General features: G+C 42.5%; 1 protein-coding gene across 2 annotated transcripts in view; it reads right to left on the bottom strand.

Annotated features, from left to right (window-relative positions):
• kcnd2 (potassium voltage-gated channel, Shal-related subfamily, member 2) overlaps nucleotides 1–8,889 on the bottom strand; it is a 67,725-nt gene extending 58,836 nt beyond the window's left edge. For both annotated transcript variants that reach the window (XM_084711298.1, XM_084711297.1), the window contains exon 1: nucleotides 7,437–8,889. In XM_084711298.1, coding sequence (XP_084567424.1) covers nucleotides 7,437–8,548 — 1,112 coding nt within the window. In that variant the 5' untranslated portion in view covers nucleotides 8,549–8,889. The remainder of the gene's footprint in view (nucleotides 1–7,436) is intronic.
• Between the last annotated feature and the right edge of the window lie 12,690 nt (nucleotides 8,890–21,579).

The raw sequence follows: 21,579 nt of genomic DNA, 5'->3' as shown, positions 1-21,579 counted from the left end.
CTTGTTCTCCAGATGAAAGAAAACATGTTTGTTTGATACAGACTCAAAGAAAATATCACATATTACAATTTTAATTTTTTCTTTGCCTGAGAATATGGAGCTTTTCCACCACACTAATAAATAATAAATAATAAATAATAAATCTACACTATCAGATCAATATTTATGAAATCCTGAGCATCATTCATGTTATTATTATGACACACACACACACACACACACACACACACACACACACACACACACACACACACACACATAATATATCAAACACAGCAAACTGTCAGGTGATGAAAGTCACATCTTATTTTCTGTTTCGGACATCAAAGTAAAAATACTTTTCCATGAAATACTTGATTACTAAAGAGTGTCCAGTGACGAGGACGTATCAAACTGCTGACTGTGTGAAATGAGCCTCATTCTTCACATCATGTGCTCATTAAACTAAAAATAGACACTGATACGTATCAATGTCAATCAGCCAATCAGGTTACAACCTTCTGTGTAATCTGTGGTGTTTAAGGCATAAAGGAGACTTTAGTTCCCTCCGTTTGGTCTTGAAGGCAGCACATCTTTGCCTGAACATTAGAACTGGCCTGGAGAGAAGACGAGTCTGAAGGACAAACTCTGGGCACAGAAGTCCGTCTCTCGTCTCAACCAAACAATTTCCTCCAGTTTTAGACTGATAATTTCTTCATGTCTTTTATTTCTTTGATTTGCTGCAAAAAGTTTCAAAGATTCAAGAACAACTTAAACAAACTCTGAAGTCTGAACGCTGAGATCAAAGCAAAGAAATCAAAGATCTGACCTCTGTGTCTCAGTGTCTCCGTCTGTCTTTATGTCTCTGTGTCTCTGCAGCAGGAGGTCATGTGACTAAATAATACATGTGTGTTTGTTCAGGTCACTGAGCTGCAACCAGAGAACACACACACACACACACACACACACACACACACACACACACACACACACACACACACACACACACACACCTCAGTGATCATGTGACTCTTTGATTCACCTCCTCTGTGACTCTATAAACGATTTGACCTTTAATAACTGATCAGTACACAGAGAACCACAGTGGAACCTGTTGGTTCTGCTTCAGATGGAACTGAACTTCAGTCAGAACAGAGATTTGGAATAAAATGAATAACAAATAAAAATGTGTAAATATAAAGAAAAAAAAGACGAGTCTTCAGAGCCATTTTCTACATTCGTTAGTTAATTGATTGTTTTGTCTATGAAACATCAGAAAATGATGACAAATGCTGAAACATGAAACAAAACAGTAAAATCAGGTATTCATGTTCTCAGTGGAAGTTTGGATGTTTTACTTGAATTAAGACTCAAAGACAAAACCAATTATCAATGTAGATGCTGATTAATTTTCATGATTCACTTAATTAATTAACTAATCGTTTCAGCTGCAGATCTCAGCACTAATTGAATTTTTCACCCCGTCTGAATGAATGAATGAATATGTGAGATCAATCACATCGATCAGTTTGAATCCCCTGTTTGTGACTGAGGCTTTATAAAGTCTTTAAAGATCAACAGTGAAGCAGACAGGAATGTTTGATGGGATCAGTCTAATTGCTGGTGTCAGACTTCAGGTCACAAACTTCGTCAGTGTGAGACGAACTTTGAACTTTGTTAACTCGACCTGTATGTGAGTTCCTGAATTACTGCCTCATGATTGGATGAAAAACAGTTTTAGGGATATGCATCATTACCTGGAATCAAATACACAACAATGCAATGTTGAATTCATGTTAAACAAACCTTTGTTTTATAGACTCATCTAGAAATTATTCTGCGATCTGCCTGAACTGGAACTGGAACGTTCTGCCTTCCTAGTTGATCAGTGAGCTGACACATTGATCAGACATTGATTACAATGAATGATCAGGTATCTTTAGTTTTAATGTCGCCTGAAAATACTAAAACCTGTTAAGAGACGACTTGTTGAGTTTTACTGAGAGATGAGAGACACTGCTGCACTGAAACCGTCTCACTGAGCTCCAGCAGCGTCACACTCAAGCTCTCCATCAGTAGAACCGTTAACGTTCTATTGAGGCTCAGACGTTCTCACTGTTCTCTCCTCTTCTTTCCAGGTAGGATGTGGAACCAGATATCAGGATGGATTTGTGTGTTTATTTGTTTGCTTGTTATATGAATCTGTTTGTTTTCTTACTCTTAGACTAGTCGACTCGTCTGAATTAAACTTTGCATTTAGTCAACAGAGAAATTATTTGCCGGAAACGTCGCTATAAAACATACATGTGTCTAAAAAGTCACCTGGATGAAAGATATCAGTTGAATTAAATCGTATATAAATGAAGTGTGTCTAAGTGATTAAAGTCTGTTTCTTTGCTGAAGACACTGATATACATCTGTGTAGGAAAAGTTTCAGTCTGTGTTTCGTTTGTCTTTTGAGAGCGTTCTCTATTAGAACATGTTCTATAGACAGAGTGGATATAATGAGGTAAAGCTTCAGCCTGCAGTTCTTCCATTACTTTAAGAACTTTATTTCATATATTTATCTTTTTGTCAAAGTTTTAACCAGGACTGAAATAAACTGGTGAACTAACAGAACGTTTTGTTGTTTCGATGTGTTTGTCTATATTCAGTTTGTTGTTGTTGTTGTTGTTGTTGTTGTTGTTGTTGTTGTTGTTGTTGTTGTTGTCAGAGTGCTCATGTTGTTTAATGACTCTTCAGTTTCCATCCTGTCTGATCATTAAATATTGATCAGTTTGTTCTGACTGACGAAGCTTCAGTCTGACATGATGTGTGATTATATAACCTGCCAGACTGTTTGATCAGAGCAGCAGGTGTGTGTGTGTGTGTGTGTGTGTGTGTGTGTGTGTGTGTGTGTGTGTGTGTGTGTGTGTTTACTCAGTGTAACAAAGACTCATTTCGTCTCGTCAGTGAACTCATGTTTGTTGGAGCTTCAGCAACACAAAGAGCAGCAGAGAGTCACTTTGTTTTTACTCCGTCTGCAGCTCGACCAATCAGGAAACAGAGTCTCAATAAACAAACATCATCTGTTTATGTTGTTTAAATTAACACAAACAAAAGAAACATTTCAACACAAACAAAAAACAACTAAACTGTTGTTTTCCCCGTCACTGATCAATAATAGATGATTATTGACTCAGCAGCAGTTTTCAGTCTCATTAATCTGTTTTTGATAAACAGTCATTTGGTTCTGATGATTATAATCAAGAATTAATCAGCTGCAGTTTGTTTGTTTGTTTGTTTGTTTTGATGAGGATCATCAGAGGAAACATTCATCCAACTGTTTGTTTTTGTTTCCTGTTTGTTGTTTGATCAACATGTTTGTTCTGTTTGATGAAATCCAAACTCTCTGATTTCAGCTTCTTAAATGTCAATATTTTCTGCTTTCTTTACTCGTCTCTAACAATAATTGATTAGTGATTAGAGGGAAAATTATTGCCAGAAACAGGTTCAAATGTGAAAACACATCATATGTTTGAACCTGTTTTTCAACTGAGAAGATTGTGACAGAATTAATTTTTCACCACTGAACTTTTATGATTTGACAAAACAAGACATCTGAGGACGTCATCTTGGACTTTGATCAACATATTTCCAACATTTTATGGACCAAACAACTAGTCGATTCATGGAGAGATCGGTCAACAGATTGATCAATAATGACAATAACTGAAAAATAAGTGCATGTTTGGATGAAACTTAATTGATTCAGTATTTTCGTAAATTTAATTAAATCAAACAAATCAACTTTCCTCTACAAACATCAGAACTAAGAATCCACTGTCACAACAAATGTTTGATTTTACTCAGTAAAATCAGTTTCTAATGAGCTCAGATGTTCATCGACTGACTCCAATGTTTGTTTTAGTTTCTGGAACTTCTTACAAAATACAAAATATAAAAAAATACAAAAGTGCTGAAAAGTTCATCCTTCAGCTGAGTTTCTGAACAGCAGAACGCTCTTATCAATACTGGAACGATAATCAATTAATTGTTTATTAGAAACACGTTCTCGGTAAAAGTTTTCAGAAACTGAATCTGAACTTTGTTTTAATATTTCCTGACATTTCAAAGATTATTCAAAGCTAAAGAACATCATTAGTTTCATCTTCTGAGTATTTTAAGATATTTTAAGACTCACTGAGGAATCAGATGCAGTTTTTTGATAAAATTTGTAAACTTTTATAAACTGCATGAAGAATTTCCAGCCTCATCCGACTGAATGAGTTTTCACACACTGTCTGCTGGTTAAAGATGAATACATTCAGTTCTGTGGGCTGAAGCCTGTTGATCCTCCACAGAGGACAGAGACAGACGCTCAGTTTCAGCACCGAGGACAGAGACAAAGAACAAATACTGAGAGAAATGTCTGATGATATCTGAGCTGTAATGAGCTGCAGAAACTGACAGGAAGTGTTGTTGAAGGAGGAGAAGAAGAAGAAGAGGAGGAGGAGATGAAGAGGAGGATGAGAAGAAGAGGAGGAGGAGATGAAGAGGAGGAGAAGAAGAGGAGGAGGAGAAGAAGAGGAGGAGGGGATGAAGAGGAGGAGGAGAAGAAGAGGAGGAGGAGATGAAGAGGAGGAGAAGAAGAGGAGGAGGAGAAGAAGAGGAGGAGGAGATGAAGAGGAGGATGAGAAGAAGAGGAGGAGGAGATGAAGAGGAGGAGGAGGAGATGAAGAGGAGGAAGAGAAGAAGAGGAGGAGGGGATGAAGAGGAGGAGGAGAAGAAGAAGAGGAGGAGATGAAGAGGAGGAGGAGAAGAAGAAGAGGAGGAGATGAAGAGGAGGAGAAGAAGAAGAGGAGGAGGAGATGAAGAGGAGGAGGAGGAGATGAAGAGGAGGAAGAGAAGAAGAGGAGGAGGAGATGAAGAGGAGGAAGAGAAGAAGAAGAGGAGGAGATGAAGAGGAGGATGAGATGAAGAGGAGGAGATGAAGAGGAGAAGAAGAAGAGGAGGAGGAAATGAAGAGGAGGAGGAGATGAAGAAGAGGAGGAGGAGATGAAGAGGAGGAGGAGGAGATGAAGAAGAGGAGGAGGAGATGAAGAGGAGGAGGAGGAGATGAAGAAGAGGAGGAGACGCTGTGATTTTATTTCCCTCTGACAGACAGACGCTGATTTGATCCTCAAACTGAATCAAACTACAACTGAAGAGATTTACTCTACTGAGCACGCTCAGTGCAGAGTGAGGTTACACAGAGGTTACCACACACACACACACACACACACACACACACACACACACACACACACACACACACAGTTTAATGATCAAACAGCTGCAGTCAGACTCTTTAAAAATCCACAAACATCAAACAGAAAAACTAAAAATTTGATCGAAGATTGAAAACTGTCACAGACGTCTCGTTTGATCAGGAGTCAGGACCAATACTGATTATTGGTAATCAAAGACACATAACTGACAGTTAGAACTGATAAACATTTGAAGTAAAAATTAAAATCTTGGTGTCAAAAGGAACACAAACTCAACACTCAACAAGACTTTCACGTCTTTAAGCTGCTGTAGGTTTAAATTCTGTAAATGAGAATTTTCAATTATTATCATTAAACAAATAAATAAACCAATGTTCTCTAAAGTAAATAAAATTACTGAAACCTAAATGATCATTTCTTCTGTCAGAGTCCCTGTCCTCCTCTCTGCCTGTCCCCCTCTCTGCCTGTCCCCCTCTCTGCCTGTCCTCCTGTCCTCCTCTCTGCCTGTCCTCCTGTCCTCCTCTCTGCCTGTCCCCCTCTCTGCCTGTCCTCCTGTCCTCCTCTCTGCCTGTCCCCCTCTCTGCCTGTCCTCCTGTCCTCCTCTCTGCCTGTCCTCCTGTCCTCCTGTCCTCCTCTCTGCCTGTCCTCCTGTCCTCCTCTCTGCCTGTCCCCCTCTCTGCCTGTCCTCCTGTCCTCCTCTCTGCCTGTCCTCCTCTCTGCCTGTCCCCCTCTCTGTCTGTCCTCCTGTCCTCCTCTCTGCCTGTCCTCCTCTCTGCCTGTCCCCCTCTCTGCCTGTCCTCCTCTCTGCCTGTCCTCCTGTCCTCCTCTCTGCCTGTCCCCCTGTCCTCCTCTCTGCCTGTCCTCCTGTCCCCCTCTCTGCCTGTCCTCCTGTCCTCCTCTCTGTCTGTCCTCCTGTCCCCCTGTCCCCCTGTCCTCCTGTCCCCCTGTCTCCTGTGAATGGTGATGTATCGTGAGACGTATCGTATTCATGTTCTGAACATGAACAAAAAGTCACATTTTAGAGAATAAAACTGCAAACTTACACTCCTGCTCAGTCCAGGCATGATGGGAAATGTTTGCCGTCACGACAATATTTTACTAAGTAGCCTCATTTTAATAAAAACTCAACACTTCCTGTATGCATTTCAAATTAAAAGCCTCTACTGTTTCAGTGGACAGTGCAAGCCTTCTATATATATAATTTTTTTAAAATTCATGATGTATTTTTGCAGGTTTGGAAAAAAAATCACTTTTGGATTTGGGCAGAAAAAGTTTGGGAACATCCACACATAATCAATAAACACACCGTCTGTACAGGAGGTTTTACAGCTGATTATCACCGAGTGTGTGTGTGTGTGTGTGTGTGTGTATAAGACTGTTTTCCTTTGAAACAACTATGTGAGCTGAGACGTATTCACTCCTTTTCAGCACCACAGACAGAGAGTCACGATGAAGGCCGATGAAAACTGACAGACACTTGAGAAGAAAACAGATTTTTAACATCTGTCATGTGTGAAACAGCTGAGAGCAGCTCAACTTTGACATCTCTGTAACACTGACACTGACGGACATCAATCAGAGGACAATAAATGATGTGTCTATAAATCTGGGAGGAAGAAGCTGATCATGAGCTTCATGTTAGCAACAATCCAGAGGTTCAAACATCTGGACAGGAAACAGAAAGACAAACTGACAGATGATCGTCCTTCAGCTGCTCAGAACATCATCTGAAAACATCACAAACTAACAGTCTGAAGGTTTCTACATGTTCAAGACTCAACAAACTTTATTTCTCCAGATGTTCAAACCTGCAGCAACATCTGGAGACACTTTCAATAAGCTTCTGTCAGCACAGAGCCAAACAACTGTCCTCCAGCTGGGACAAACAAAGTTGGACAAAATCTTAACAGACTTTTCAACGAATCTCAACATTGATCAACTTCAACCAGCAGCACAGACACGCCCTCCACCAGCACCACTCATCAACCAGCAGCACAGACACGCCCTCCACCAGCACCACTCATCAACCAGCAGCACAGACACGCCCTCCACCAGCACCACTCATCATCCAGCAGCACAGACACGCCCTCCACCAGCACCACTCATCATCCAGCAGCACAGACACGCCCTCCACCAGCACCACTCATCAACCAGCAGCACAGACACGCCCTCCACCAGCACCACTCATCATCCAGCAGCATCACCTACCCGAGCGTCGTCATGGTGACAATGGTGTACCAAAAGGCAGCGGGGATGGAGGTGAACTTGCTGGCGCTGGATCCCTTCTCGGCGTAGAACATGACGGTGGCAAAGATGATGATGGCCATGGTGAGGGAGAAGAGCAGGAAGCCGAGCTCGGACGCGCAGCTCTTCAACGTGTAGCCGAGGATACGAAGTCCCGCCGAGTGCCGCGAGAACTTGAAGATACGGAACACCCTGAAGACTCGCAGCGTGACGAAGGCACCACTCACGTCCTCGTTGTCGGTCATGACAAGGCCGATGTAGTACGGCATGATGGCCACCACGTCGATGATGCTCATCACACTCTTGACGAACTTGTATCGACTTGGTGCGGCAAGCAGGCGCAGCAGGTACTCCACCGTGAAGATCATGACGCACGCCGTGTCCAGGCAGAAGAATGCCAGCGCGTAGCGGTCCCCACATGAGATCTCCTTTACGCGGTTTGGAACCGTGCCACATGGGACCGTCTCCACAACATTGGCGAGCACCGACACGGCGATGAAGAAGCCGGTGACGTAGTAGAAGACCAGTGCCATGGTGGAGGTGTGCGGGTTCTCAAAGGCTCGCCACATCGTCTCCCTGAAGGACATGTCCGCCGACACCAGGTCATTGGTCTGGTCCATCTCCTCGTCGTCCTGGATACGCTCCTGGTTCTCACGCCGCCGGTCCTTGTAGTCCTCGTAGCAGCAGTCACCAATGATCTCTGGGATGATGCCGAAGAACGCCAGCTCCTCATCGTATGCTGAGATGCACTCGTGGCGAGGGTAGTGCAGCTTCCCGGTGCGGTAGAAGTTGAGGATGTGGCGGAAGATGTCGGGGTCACGGTCGAAGAAGTACTCGTTGGTCTCCTCGTGGAAGAAGAAGTCACGCTCAGTGGAGCCCAGCAGGGTGTCTGGGTAGCGCTCCAGCGTGTCCCGCCATGTCTGAAACTTTGTGCCGCTCACGTTCAGCATGATGAGGCCATCTTTCCCGCGGTGACGCTCCTGCGGCGGCACCGGCATAGGCGCGCCTGCCACTGGCATCCAGCCGATGGCCGCCGCACGGGCGAATGGAAGCCATGCTGCCACTCCGGCCGCCATGATGGTCCTGGAGGAGGTCCTAGAGGCTCGTTAGAGGAGGACTGACAGGGCGGCGGAGCAGCGACAGAACATCAGAGAGCGAGTGGGAGGGTCGAAACTTCTGTATTAAATAGAAACTGAGCTTTCAGTTTAAATCATCCAAATCAAAGCCAGAATCACGTGTCCGGAAAAAAAAAACTCTTTAAAGACGATACAGCGAAGCTTAGCGTTCGTTGTATCACACTTTATACCATGGAGACGATATTTCTCAGTTGTCAGGACATGAAACCAATGATCTGTTGATATTTACTCATCAAGACTCGATCGTCTACCGACGGCAACATTTAAAAACGCTTCAATAGAAAAACTGAATCCAATCGTGACCTTAAAAATAAAAAAATTAAATCAGGTCGCTGATATGGAGAATCGTGACAGAAAAAGGATGATTTTACACATGAAATCACAAAAAATCCATGTAAAACAAAAATCCACGTGATCAGTCTGTTCTTGTCAGTGTCCAGGGCTCCGACTAACAATTACTTTCATTATTGATTCATTGATTAGTTGTTTGGTCCATAAAATGTCAGAAATGTTGATTAAAGTCCAAGATGACTCAAAGATATTCAGTTTAGTGTCAGAGAGGAAAGAAACCAGAAAATATTCACATTTAAGAAACTGAAAAATGACTTAAAATGATTAATCGATTATCAAAATAGTTGGCGGTTATTTTAATAGTTGATGAATGATTAATTAATTGATGAATTGTTGTGGCTCTATCAGAGTCTGAGGAGAGAAACTAATGGCAGCACGTTAAAGGATAAAAGGCTCGAGAATCTGTCTAAAACAAAGATCCACATGAGCTCCGTCCGTTTTCACAGGTGTCAGAGGAGAAGCAGCCGCAACAGATGGAACCACTGCCCGAGTCTCAGCGGGAAAAAATGGATTTTACGCACGAAATTGATGAGTAATTGAAAAAACTAAATAATCCGCGTAAAACAAACAGATCCGTGTTCAGTGTTCAGTTCGTTCTCAACATTTTCTTTAGGAGGCAGAAAGCAAAGCTGCAACAGATATAAGTAATGAGCGAGGGTCACCAGGAGAAAAGAGGATTTTACGCACGAAATCGATGCGTAAAACCGAAAAAGCTCAAGAATCCTCGGAAATCAAACAAATCCACATGTGACCCGTCTGTCCAAGTCCGGTTCTGTGTGTTTGGACTCGTCAATGAGGACAAACTAGAAGACAGACTCTCCTCTAGAGAGAATAAAAGTCTTCAGAGCTTCAGTTTCCTGATAGATTCCGTTAAAAAACCGTTTTCTCCGTGTTTTGTCTCCTCGGTGGTTTATTTCCGTCCAGCAGCAACAAGTCCCGCAGCATCAGGAGGATCCGGATCTCCACACCGGGACACAGAGCTGACACTGATCCACTGCAGACATGCTCCCCTCCGGGTCTCCCGGCCAGAGTCTCCCGCGAATCCGGAGCTGATCCCGCAGTGAACAGCAGAGTCCGTGTCCCCGCAGAGACACCGCAGAGGGACAGAGGGACAGAGGGACAGAGGGGACCACCGCAGCGGCAGCAGAGAGGAGACCGATCCGACCCGCAGAGCAGGATGTTGGGCTGTCAGCGGCTCGTGCTGCGGTCACACAGGTGCTGCTGAGAGAAACTGAAGCAGCACGTTACTCCTCCTCCTCTTCCTCCTCCTCCTCCTCCTCTCTCTCTGTTGGGGGCGTGTCTGAGGAAGAACCGCGGAGCAGAGACCTGCTGCTGCTCTCAGATCCTGATGTGTTCCACAACTGAGTCTTTCTGTATCAGAGGTGTATGTTTGTTTGTTTGTTTGTTTGTCTGTTTGTTTATTTGTTTGTTAATCAGCTCCTGTGGGGTGAAGACATCACGCAGCTCCGCTCCCTCCTCCCGCTAGGTGGAGACAGGGAGGAGCTCAGGAGGACATCTGTCCAGGTTTCACGGTTTCATTTGACTCCAGTCAGCAGATTTCAAATCTGTCTCATCATCATTTGTCAGAAAACAACAAGCAGAAAAGTCTTCAAACACAAACAAACAAACAAACAAACAAACAAACAAACAGCTCCTCACGATGCTTTGAAATTTACAGTCACTTTTCTTTGGAGGTTCGTTTTCGCCAGTAAAATTAAAAATATCAGTCATAATTACAGATTCGCTTCCATATTTGTTTTCCAGCTTCGCTTTAAGTTGAAAAATATCTGAACAAACTTTATTGACAATCTTCTAAACAAAATAAAACAGCTGTGCTGCTCCTTTGTTTTTCTTTGTCTTTTATATATGAAACAGTTTTTATATATTTTAGATATAAAACAGGAAACTGAAGCTGTGATCATTTTTAGTGTGTGTGTGTGTGTGTGTGTGTGTGTGTGTGTGTGTGTGTGAATCAAACTGTTTCTCTGCAGACAAACTGCAGTAGGGGAGACTGGGGTTGGTTGGCACACTGTTCACTCTCTGCCATATTTCTCTGGACACTCTTTGTTTATGTTTAGAGGTTAAAGAGAAATCATTATTGGTATTTGAGACAGAGAACCTGATTCAAACAAAGACCACGAACAAATAGAACAAACCAGTGTTCCTCAGACTTTTTGTTCCATGTACCACCTCAGGTTTGTTCACTGGTTTACAGATATTGTCCTCCTGATCTGCTCTTGTCTCTGGAACAGTTCCTGTTTCTGAAGTGTCTTCGTCTTTCCTCCGCTCACTGTCTCGCCTCTCGTCACAGTTTGGCTCCTAACTACTGCTGATCCTGAGTGTCTGATCTTAAACATGTAGCAGGTTCACACTGAAACTAAAATGAAAGAAAGTCACATTTCTTCACTTTCAGACCATATTTTCTGTTTTCATTCATTTCATTTCTCCTCGTGTTCAACGACTGTCGCCACTTTTTATTTCAGTCAAAACATCTTCTTTACATTTTTAGATTTTTTTATAATCACAAAACTGAAGTTTTAGAATAAAAATGAATCGATGGCTTTAATATTTTTTCCCAGCAGCCTTTGCAGGTTGAATTAAGTCGACTCACATCATTCAGGTGTCAGTTACAATAGTTTGTTTTTCTCAGGAGGCAAAGTCATGACCCGCCCTCCTCTGCCTCTGATTGGCTCACACTGATGTTCTTATCCTGATGCTAACCAATCAGTGCTCACATCAAAACCCGACCAAGAAGTACAAGCCAATCAGAGGCAGAGGAGGGCGGGTCATGACTTTGCCCTCCTGGGAAAATAAAATCTTTTTGCTTTGTTCTAGTTGCTATTTTCACCATGGTAACCACTCTGAGCTACAACCAACCAACTGCTGAGCATCTCACACACACACACACACTCACTCACACACACACACACACACACACACACACACACACACACACACACACACACATACACGCACACACACACACACACACACTCAGAGTCGATCAGCAGTCAGGAAGGTGCAGACTGCAAGCAGGAGGTCTCACTCTGCTCCTAAATCACTGAACAAAAAGAACCCAGAGGAGCTCCGATCAATGCTGTGTGTGTGTGTGTGTGTGTGTGTGTGTGTGTGTGTGTGTGTGTGTGTGTGTGTGTGTGTGTGTGTTTACATTATACACAAGGTCCCTGTGTGTACTCTGTGCACCATCAATCAATTTGTTTGATTGATAGCTTGATGCAGAGCCAGCAGGAGTCTGAACTGTGTGTGTGTGTGTGTGTGTGTGTTCTTTCACAGATTTTCCTCCAGTTTTTCTTCATCAAGTCAAACAGCTCCAGATCATAGTCTGGTCTCAGTATCTTCAGTCATTTCACTCATCAGAATTTGTTTTTCACATCATTTGAGAGAAAAAAGAGTCTGAAGTCGACCTACAAGAGAAGAAGAGGAGCAGAGAAGAGTTCACTTTAAAAATCCACGACGGTCCTGAGAAAAGTAAGAGAAGCAAAAATGTTCCTGTGTTGTGAGTTTATTGTTTCATTACAGTATAATTTCCAAATATTTATCTTAACTGATTAACAAAATGCTGCGTACGCTGATGATACAGTGATTTTACACACAGGAGGACAAAGAGTTGTGACCAAATTACCCACAACAATAGAAGAAGTAACTGAAGGATGACAGGGTCAATGAGAGACGTGAAGGGGACGAGGGGAGGGACGAGGGGAGGGACGAGGGGGGGGACGAGGGAGGGACGAGGGGAGGGACGAGGGGAGGGACGAGGGGGTCCAAGACGGTTATAACAAGTTATCTCAAGCTGCTTTTATTACCAATATGTCTGACCTTTAAAAAACATAAAAACATATTTCAAACCACATTAAAAAGACGTGTCATGTCCTCAAGTACAAGTACAAGTACAAGTACAAGTACAAGAAACACGTTATTATTAACATTAATATTAAAAATATCAGAAATGATCACAGGCTTTCCAGTGATGTTCAAAACTGGACTCACAGCAGTCAGTCTCATCACCACTGATGTCAGACAGATGTAAGACGGATTTCAGACGGATGTCAGACGGATGTGAGACGGATGTCGGACAGATGTTAGACAGATGTTAGACGGATGTGAGACGGATGTCAGACAGATGTTAGACAGATGTCAGAGGTTACCCTCGTAGGAACACGTGCTGCTAACTTTGTCACTTTACGAGGTAGTTTTTGTATATTTCATGTGGAGTTTGACTGTCCTGTGTTTACTTACTATTTTTATTGTGTAAGACATCAACCTTTTGTTCACTTCCCATCCTTTGTCAGAGAGAAAGTGTCCTCACAGAGACAGAGGACAGATCAGCAGGACACTGAGTGTCATTAGCTCGTTGTTAGCTGCGTGTTTTTCTCTCACAGCACAGAAGAACTGAAGTAAACACTGTATGGACACGAGTCCTCACAGCAGCTACGTCTGTCTCCACCTTGTCTCTCTGCAGCGTCCTCCTGCTGCTCTGTCCGTCTCCTCCTGCTCTGTTTGTGCTGCTCTGTCTACAAACACAAACAATCGATGGCTGTGATTGGCAGCTCAGTTCCTCCTCTGTGTCTCTAATTGGCTGGATATGAGGTGGTCTGTGTGTCTCACAGGTCAAAGGTTGATCACACTGGGCAGAGACAGAGAGGTCAATGAGGACGATCAATTGAGGACTGAAGGGCAGAGGAGCTGAAGGTTTTCAGTCTGTCCCGATGGACACACTGCGGGAGACGTGATGGACATGAAGGCATCATAATTAGTCTTACTTATTTTTAAACAGTTTTTTTAAGAAGAGGAGACAGATGGACAGACGGACAGACGGACAGATGAGTGAATCAGAGGAACAAACAGAGTGATGAAATAAAGTGAGACTTTCACAGTGGCCACATGTGTTGCTGTGTTTGTCCCACTTGTCTGTCTCCGTCTCTTTCAGTCTCTTATCTCTCTGTGAACAGAAACACTTCAACACCCGCAGGACAAACTGCTGAAACACACAGAAAACATGTTGTCTGACAGAAAGACAGACGCACAGAGGAAGAGGAGACAGCTGGACAGAGAGACAAAACATAAAATAAGAAAGCAGAGAGAAACATTTTGACATCATAAACAGTCTTATCAGAGACCAAATGGAGGAGACAATTGAGACAAAACATCAAACTAAGAAAGACAAATTTATTCAAAGTTGTTTTCAGGATCAGGAAGTGAGTTCGGGTCATTTTTCCTGACTTTGTTTCCGACTCACCTGTGATTATGTTGAGGTGAGTGAACCAAACCAACACTGACTCCAGGCAGGAAACAGGAAGTGAAGGCTCACCTGTCAGTAGGAAACACAATCGGATAAGTTTAACTTTGGGACTTTCTCCCAGAAAGGAAGGAGATGTAGAATAACAAGCAGACGGTGGATGAATGAGTCAGATAAGGACTTGAGTATGTCCTGAGTGAAACGTTTTAAAGGTCCGTCCATACAGTTCATCCACAGGGTTCCTCAAGGGTCAGGGTTCCTTCTCTTATCAAATATACAGCAGCTCATTTGGTGCAGTGATCCATTCCCATGGTTTCTCATACCGTCACTATGCTGATGATACCCAGCTCATTCCCTCCAGAAGACCACACAGTCCACAACGCCACCTTCAACTCAAACCTCTCCAAGACTGAGCTCCTTGCCGTCCCAGCCAGTCCCTCTGTGCAACAAGAAATCAGTATTCACCTTGAATCCACACAGCTCACACCGACAAGGTCTGCCTGAAACCTGGGCGTCATGACTGATGACCAACTAACCTTCAAGGTCCTCGTGGCCTCAGTCGCTTGGTTGTGCTGTTTTTCCCTGAACAACATCAGGAAGATCAGACCCAACCAGTCTGAGCAGCACAACTCCTGGTTCAGGGTCTCGTGATATCACAACTTGGCGTCACTCAGCTGTTCACGCCGTCCACTGGCTCCCAGTCGCCGCCTGTATCAAACTGAAAACCCTGACGCTCACTGAGCTCTGCCAAAGATTCAACCACCACAACAGGAACCAAAGTCACGAGCTAGACTCTTCCAGCCTGTGGATCCCTGACGGTGGAAAGAGCTACCAAACCACGTTCGATCGGCAGAGTCCCTCTCAGTCTTTAAGAGAAACTCTTTACTGAACATTTGCACTTGATTGACTGCACAAGATATCCAATGCATCTCATGCTGTCTGTGCATATTACCACTGGCACTGCCCATAGACACCTGCATCCAATCAGACTTGATCTTTGCTACATGTCACTGACTCGTGTTAGATCCTCACTTGTGCTGTATCGGCTCTCAGATGTACGTCACCTTGGATAAAAGTGAAATTGTAAAAGATAAATTGTAAAAAAAAAGTTCTTATAAAACCTAAGTTACACAGTCAACACTTTACAAAACCTGGTGATATCAGCAGTGTGAGAAAATCACCAATAAATCAATAAAGAAAGAGACAAGTTTTAATTGTAAGAAACATTTTAATATGACAGGTAGATCCACAGATAAACAGTCACATGTCTGAACACACTAAACATCAGCGACGGGATTTAATGGATGTTATCAAATAACAACAACAGTGGCCTACAGGTACAGATACAGCTAATTAGTCACACACACAGACACACACACTCAGGTATCAGAGGGGTTGTGGTGTCATTTTACAGAGAAAAGTAATTAAACTGCATTAATCTCTCTGTAATGTTTGTCCTCCCTGCAGACCTGCAGACAGCAGCTCTCAGATTCAGTAAATTTAAGTTTTAGTCCCTCTTATTGTTCTGTAAATCATCATGAGATTTGAACTTCACTATTATTAAACTCTATGTTTGTGTGTCTTGTTGTTGTTTAATGTATTCGGCACAAAGCATCGTCATATTTTCTGTGTAGAAATCATAGTTTTTGTGGAATTTATCTCATATTTTCCACACACACATAATCACAAACACCAGATGAAGCTGCGCTCTGAGGCTGGATGCATCAGATTTCATAAAGATTTACTCTCTAATCCTCACTAAGACGTTCTGTATCATTAAATTCCAAAAACAGTTTTTTATTCCAACAGTTGCATCAACATGAAACATGACGCGGACATCAAAGTAAACTGCAGGTCGGCCCGAGGCGTCACCGACTCACAAAATCCTCCGCCGCTCACGTTTCTGCAGTCATTAGCATGAAGAGAGAGGATTTATGATTCACTTTGAACTGTCATTATGACCACTCACTCACTCAGCCAATCAGACGCTCTCGTTCTGTCAGTGAAAGGAATTTAAATACAGACAACACAAACAGAGTCGTTCTTCGGCTCAGTGACCTTCAAACCGAAAACTGCTTTATCTCAGTCTGAGTCTCAAAGTCAACACGTCCCAACAGGCTCTTTGTCTCCTGTTCAGCAGCTTTATGAAGTCTGAAGACAAAGACATGAAGGGTGAGCAGCACCTGAACGCACCACAAGATTCTTTTTACTGCTGACAACGACGCTCTGATTGGCTCTGAAGTGTCTCATCATCAGATGAGACACAAAAGGAGAGAACTGTCACAAAACCTGATGTTTGACTTTGATTCAAGATCAGAAAATGTGTGAATTACAATTTTAACATTTTGTGTCAAAGCTAGATTTTCAACATGAAAGCAAATTTGCTCCTTTTAGCCTAGCTTAGCACAAAGACTGTAAGCAGGGGGAAACTGCTAGCTGACGTAGCCTAAAAACAATTAGCATAATCAGTGGTGATTTATTTTTAGAGTTTATGGCTACACTCTTAAAAATAAGGGATCCAAAAAGGTTCTACCCAGAACTATTTGCTTCTGAGGAACCCATTTTTAAAGAATGGGTTCATCAACAGTTCTTTGTAAAGCTAAATGTTCCATGTAGAACCATTTTCATCAAAAGAACCCTAGAAAGAGAGTTTGATGAAATTCTTTCTTAAAGGGTTCTTTGTACCATAATATAAAATGATCTTGGTAGAACCCTCTGTTTGGACTCTAGATAAAACCCTTGTAACATAAAAGGGTTCTCAGTAGAACCCCTGACTGTAAGTAATTTTTGTAATACATTATTTTTTAGTTTCTAACACTCAGAGATTCAAATTGATCTAAAGAAGAAAAGTAAATGATCTCAAATAAAGATTATAAGTCAGAAAAAGTTTTAAGTTTATTTAAAAACCTCGAATTTGTCTGAAAACTCAAAAATCTATAACTATCTGTAATATTTTTGTACAGTGTAATAAATGTTAGAATTAGCCTGACAGGCAGCAGCTAACTCCTTAAAGACAGAGGTGTGAGTCAATAAATGACAGTATGAGGGTTTTATTTTGAAAAGCCTGTTTTCTGTGGTCGATGTGTCTGATTAGCAGTCGTCCAGTGTTGCTGCAGCGTCTCTTTAAACCGTTTCCTCTGAAGGTTTTTACCCAGAAGGCCTCACACTTCCTCTTCCTCCCACATCAATGTAAATGTCCTCATCAATATGGATCCTCTCCTTCTTCTCCTCCTCCTCTTCTTCCTCGTCTCAGGAGACTCTGAGCTGAAACGTTCACACCTCTCCGACACAAACACAAGATATCGACCAGACCGACCTCTTCAGCTGTTTGTCTCCCCGGAGAGACGTTCTCACTGAGAGGCCATTTTGTTTTCACTCCATTATTCAGGCTGACACTCAGAGGCTTGTTAGCTGCTCGTTCTGCTCCTGGAGAGGAAGGTTTACAACCGAGGAAGAGGAGGAGAGGAGAGGAGAGGAGAGGAGAGGAGAGGAGAGGGGAGGAGAGGAGAGGAGAGGAGAGGAGAGGAGAGGAGAGGAGAGGAGAGGAGAGGAGGGGAGAGGAGAGGAAGGGGGAGAGGAGAGGAGAGGAGAGGAGAGGAGAGGAGGGGAGAGGAGAGGAGAGGAGAGGAGAGGAGAGGAGGAGAGGAGAGGAGAGGAAGGAGGAAGGAGGAGAGGAGAGGAGAGGAGAGGAGAGGAGAGGAGAGGGGGGGGGAGGAGAGGAGAGGAGAGGAGAGGAGAGGAGAGGAGAGGAGGGGAGAGGAGAGGAGAGGAGAGGAGAGGAGAGGAGAGGAGAGGAGAGGAGGAGAGGAGAGGAGAGGAGAGGAAGGAGGAAGGAGGAGAGGAGGGGGGGGGGGGGAGGAGAGGAGAGGAGAGGAGAGGAGAGGAGAGGAGAGGAGAGATTCTCAGTTTCAGTCTCTGATCGCTGTGACTGATGAAGAAAAGGAAGACAGAGGATGAAACATGAAGAAATTCGTCTGTTCTCCAACAAACTGCAGGTTAAATTCTAAATGAATATTTCAGACTTTAATAATTATTTCCATCAGTGATACTAAAGTCGTAGCTTTAACTGCTCCGTCTGCTCTCATGGGAGCCAATTACATGTTAGTGTTCAGCCTGTGGTTCCTTTAATCTGTAACCTCCATATTTAATCAAACGTTCATCATCATGTTCTCTGTGTGTTAATAAATACAGAACCATAAATAAATAAATGATGGAGTAAAAGTAGATTTCAGACAGACAGAAGTGAACAAAGGGAATAAAAACAGGATGAAAGGAGGTCAGAAAAACAAAACAAAGATCCTAATGAATATAGTTTCTTTTAGAGAACTTAGAACAGATCAGAACACAGGATGAAGGGGAACGTTCTCCACAGATCCAGGCTGAGAACAGGAAGACAGCTCTGAGCAGTTTTATTTTTGAATGATCACATGAACGCGTCTGACCAATAGGAGTGGAGGTCAGTGTTTACATCAGCCTGAATGATCGAACTTAGTTTTGTTTCAGTGATGAAACAGTAGAGATACGACAGAGAAACTCTGTGATGTCATCACAAGTCTTTGGTGGGCGGAGCCAGTGGTTCAGTGCACATGCTCAGTGGGCTGCAGACCCCTGAAGTAAACCTGGAAAACGTTTTTGGTTGAAACACGTGAAATCCTACATATTCTGGTGTGTGAATCACGTTCCACGCGTTCATGTGTGGTTCTGTGAGGACTCATGTTGTGGTTCTGCAGTTTTACTTTTTCAGGCCTGGACTCTAGAAGTAAACCTGGAATATAGAAAACTTTTGCATCTGTTTTTCCTTCTGACATAAAATAAAAATTCTTCACCAGTTTGAAACGTTTTACATGAATAAAGTTTTTTCTGATTGGTTTTATTGTGTTTCCAGTCTGAGTTTTGTTGACAGTTTTCAGAGCTCCTCATTGGTCCAAACTGAACCTTCACTCTCCTCCTGCCGACTCTGTTTGTTCTGCAGCTGCATTCACACCAGCTCAGGGACGTCGGGTTTGATGTCGCTCTTCTCTGAGCTCGCACAATGACAAAACTTTTTTTTTTATTTCCCAGAAGGCCGTGGGACACGTCTTCACACAGATCCAGAGGAGGTTTGTCTCTCTGCTGCTGCTGACGGAGGAGAAAAACCTGAACAACAAGAAGAAGACGGAGCTGCAGGTCGATTTTTATAAAGAACATGTGGGAAGTGAACCCCCCCCCCCGTTTCCCATCAGCCCCTGGGGTCTGCAGCAGCTCGTGTGAACTGAGAGGATGCTGCTGTTTGGCCTTGAAGAGATTCAGGCAGAGAAACTGTGAGGTTTTATTTTTCACAGATTTATTATTTATTATTTATTCTTCCTCCTCACATTTGATAAACTTCATCACTGACAACAGCAGCTTCCTGCAGCTACACCAAACTCATTTGAACATTTCCAGGACTTCAGATAATGATTATTTTCATTATCGATTAATCAACCGGTTGATTTTTTATCTAATCTATCAACTTCCCTCTTTGAGAACCAATAAGTAAATCAATAAATCAATAAATAAAAGTTCAAATGTTTCTGAAACACTTCACACCTCCAAACATCATCATCCAGCTACACTCTCACAGAGGGTTCCAAAAGGCTGAGGTTCTGCCCAGAACATTTGGTTCTGAAGAACCCTTTTTTGAAGATCAGGTTCAACGGTTCTTTGTAAGTCTTAATGTTCCTTTAAGAACCATTTTCATCCATAGAATCCTTTTGGAAGAAAGAAAGGTTTGGTGAAATTCTTGATGAAATCTTTTGTTGAAGGTTTGTTCCATAAAATAAAAGGGTTCACACACACACACACACACACACACACACACACACACACACACACACACACACACACACACACACACAGAGTGACCCTGAACACACCATCTGCAGACTGCTTCACTGACACGCTGATGAGACGAGCAGCTGAACGGTGTCTCTGATGACTTCATGTTGACTTTCTGCTGTTTTATTTATTAAATCATTTTACATCGTGTTTCCCTTCAGGTTCCTGCTGCTGCTCACATTTCCTCATATTTACACTTTTTACCACATTCTGAGTTTTTATATCAGTTAAAGTAGTAAAACCACAGTGTAGAAATATTCTGTCCTACATTCAAAATATATGAAAATATTTAGAGCAGTTAACCCTGCAGACAGCAGCAACACAGACACACTAACAGACGAGATGAGTGACATAAAATGACTGATTTTGTTCATGGAGTTTGGTTGGTCGGTAGTTTCCCAGCAAAGTAAAGTGGTGAAAATATTCTAAATACAATCTACACTTGATTTTATTTTAGGTGGATTAGAAATTAATCTCTCTTCTAAAACCAAGTACAGATGTATCAGCATCAAAATATTCTGGGTGTACCAAAGGTAAAAGTACTCATTATGCAGAATGGCCCATTACAGAATAATATCTATTGTATTTAATTATAGTTATTTCTGTATTAATGTGTTCATCACTTTAATGTTGCAGCTGGTAAATGTGGAGCTCATTTTAATGACTTTATCCTGCTGGGCAGATTAATCCAGTGATTCCCATCGAGGGGGGTACTTTTACCCCAGGGGGTACTTCTGCAGTAACCGGGGGGCAGAAAGATTGTAGAGCAGCTCAACTCATTTGTAAAAATAGAATTAGTATTTGAATAATAAAGAGGACATCCATATACTGAGTCAGCTGTAGCAAGTAAACAGAGGAGGTGAAATAGTTAAAAGTGATAAATTGTTGTAATGTAGCTTTGAATGTTCAATGATATAAAAATATCTAGTTTTATATGATAAACACTGAAATAACATTCAAATGAATATATCTGGAACAAACTTAAAGAATAAAGTTTAGAAGTTTCATGTTGTTTTTCTCGGTGCCACTGTGTCGTCTTGTGATTGGCTGAACAATTTATCTTAACTGAACTGGAGTGAAAACATCCTGAGTGACTCTGAGTGATGGATGAACGTTCAGCAGCGATGAAGCTGCAGGTGAGTCACAGCTGATGAGTGACTCTTGTTTACAATAATGATGATTATTAAAAAAATGAGAGTAACAGAATTAAAAAGAATCATCTTCTGACACACAGGAAGAAAATATGTTTCTGTCTTTATTCTCAGGTTATATTTACTGTTTAATTTAAATATTTCAGTCTGTCGTTTCTGAAGTTAACCCATTCAGATCTCTGTGATGTAACACTTCAGGGTATCATCTGATTGGCTGAGAGGGAGGACACTGTCTGTCCTCTGGAGGACGTCCCACAGCTCTCTGTTTGTCCCCTGACGCTCAGCTCAGTTCACTTCAGTTCACTTCAGTCAGACTCTGATGTCCCTGATGGTCCACAGATCTGAGGACAGACGAG

The sequence above is a fragment of the Lutjanus erythropterus genome, chromosome 22 (assembly GCF_056507025.1).
Source record: "Lutjanus erythropterus isolate fLutEry1 chromosome 22, fLutEry1.hap2, whole genome shotgun sequence".
NCBI lineage: Eukaryota > Metazoa > Chordata > Actinopteri > Lutjaniformes > Lutjanidae > Lutjanus > Lutjanus erythropterus.
The sequence above is the reverse complement of the archived record's forward strand: the minus strand, read 5'-3'. Positions and strand labels throughout refer to the sequence as shown.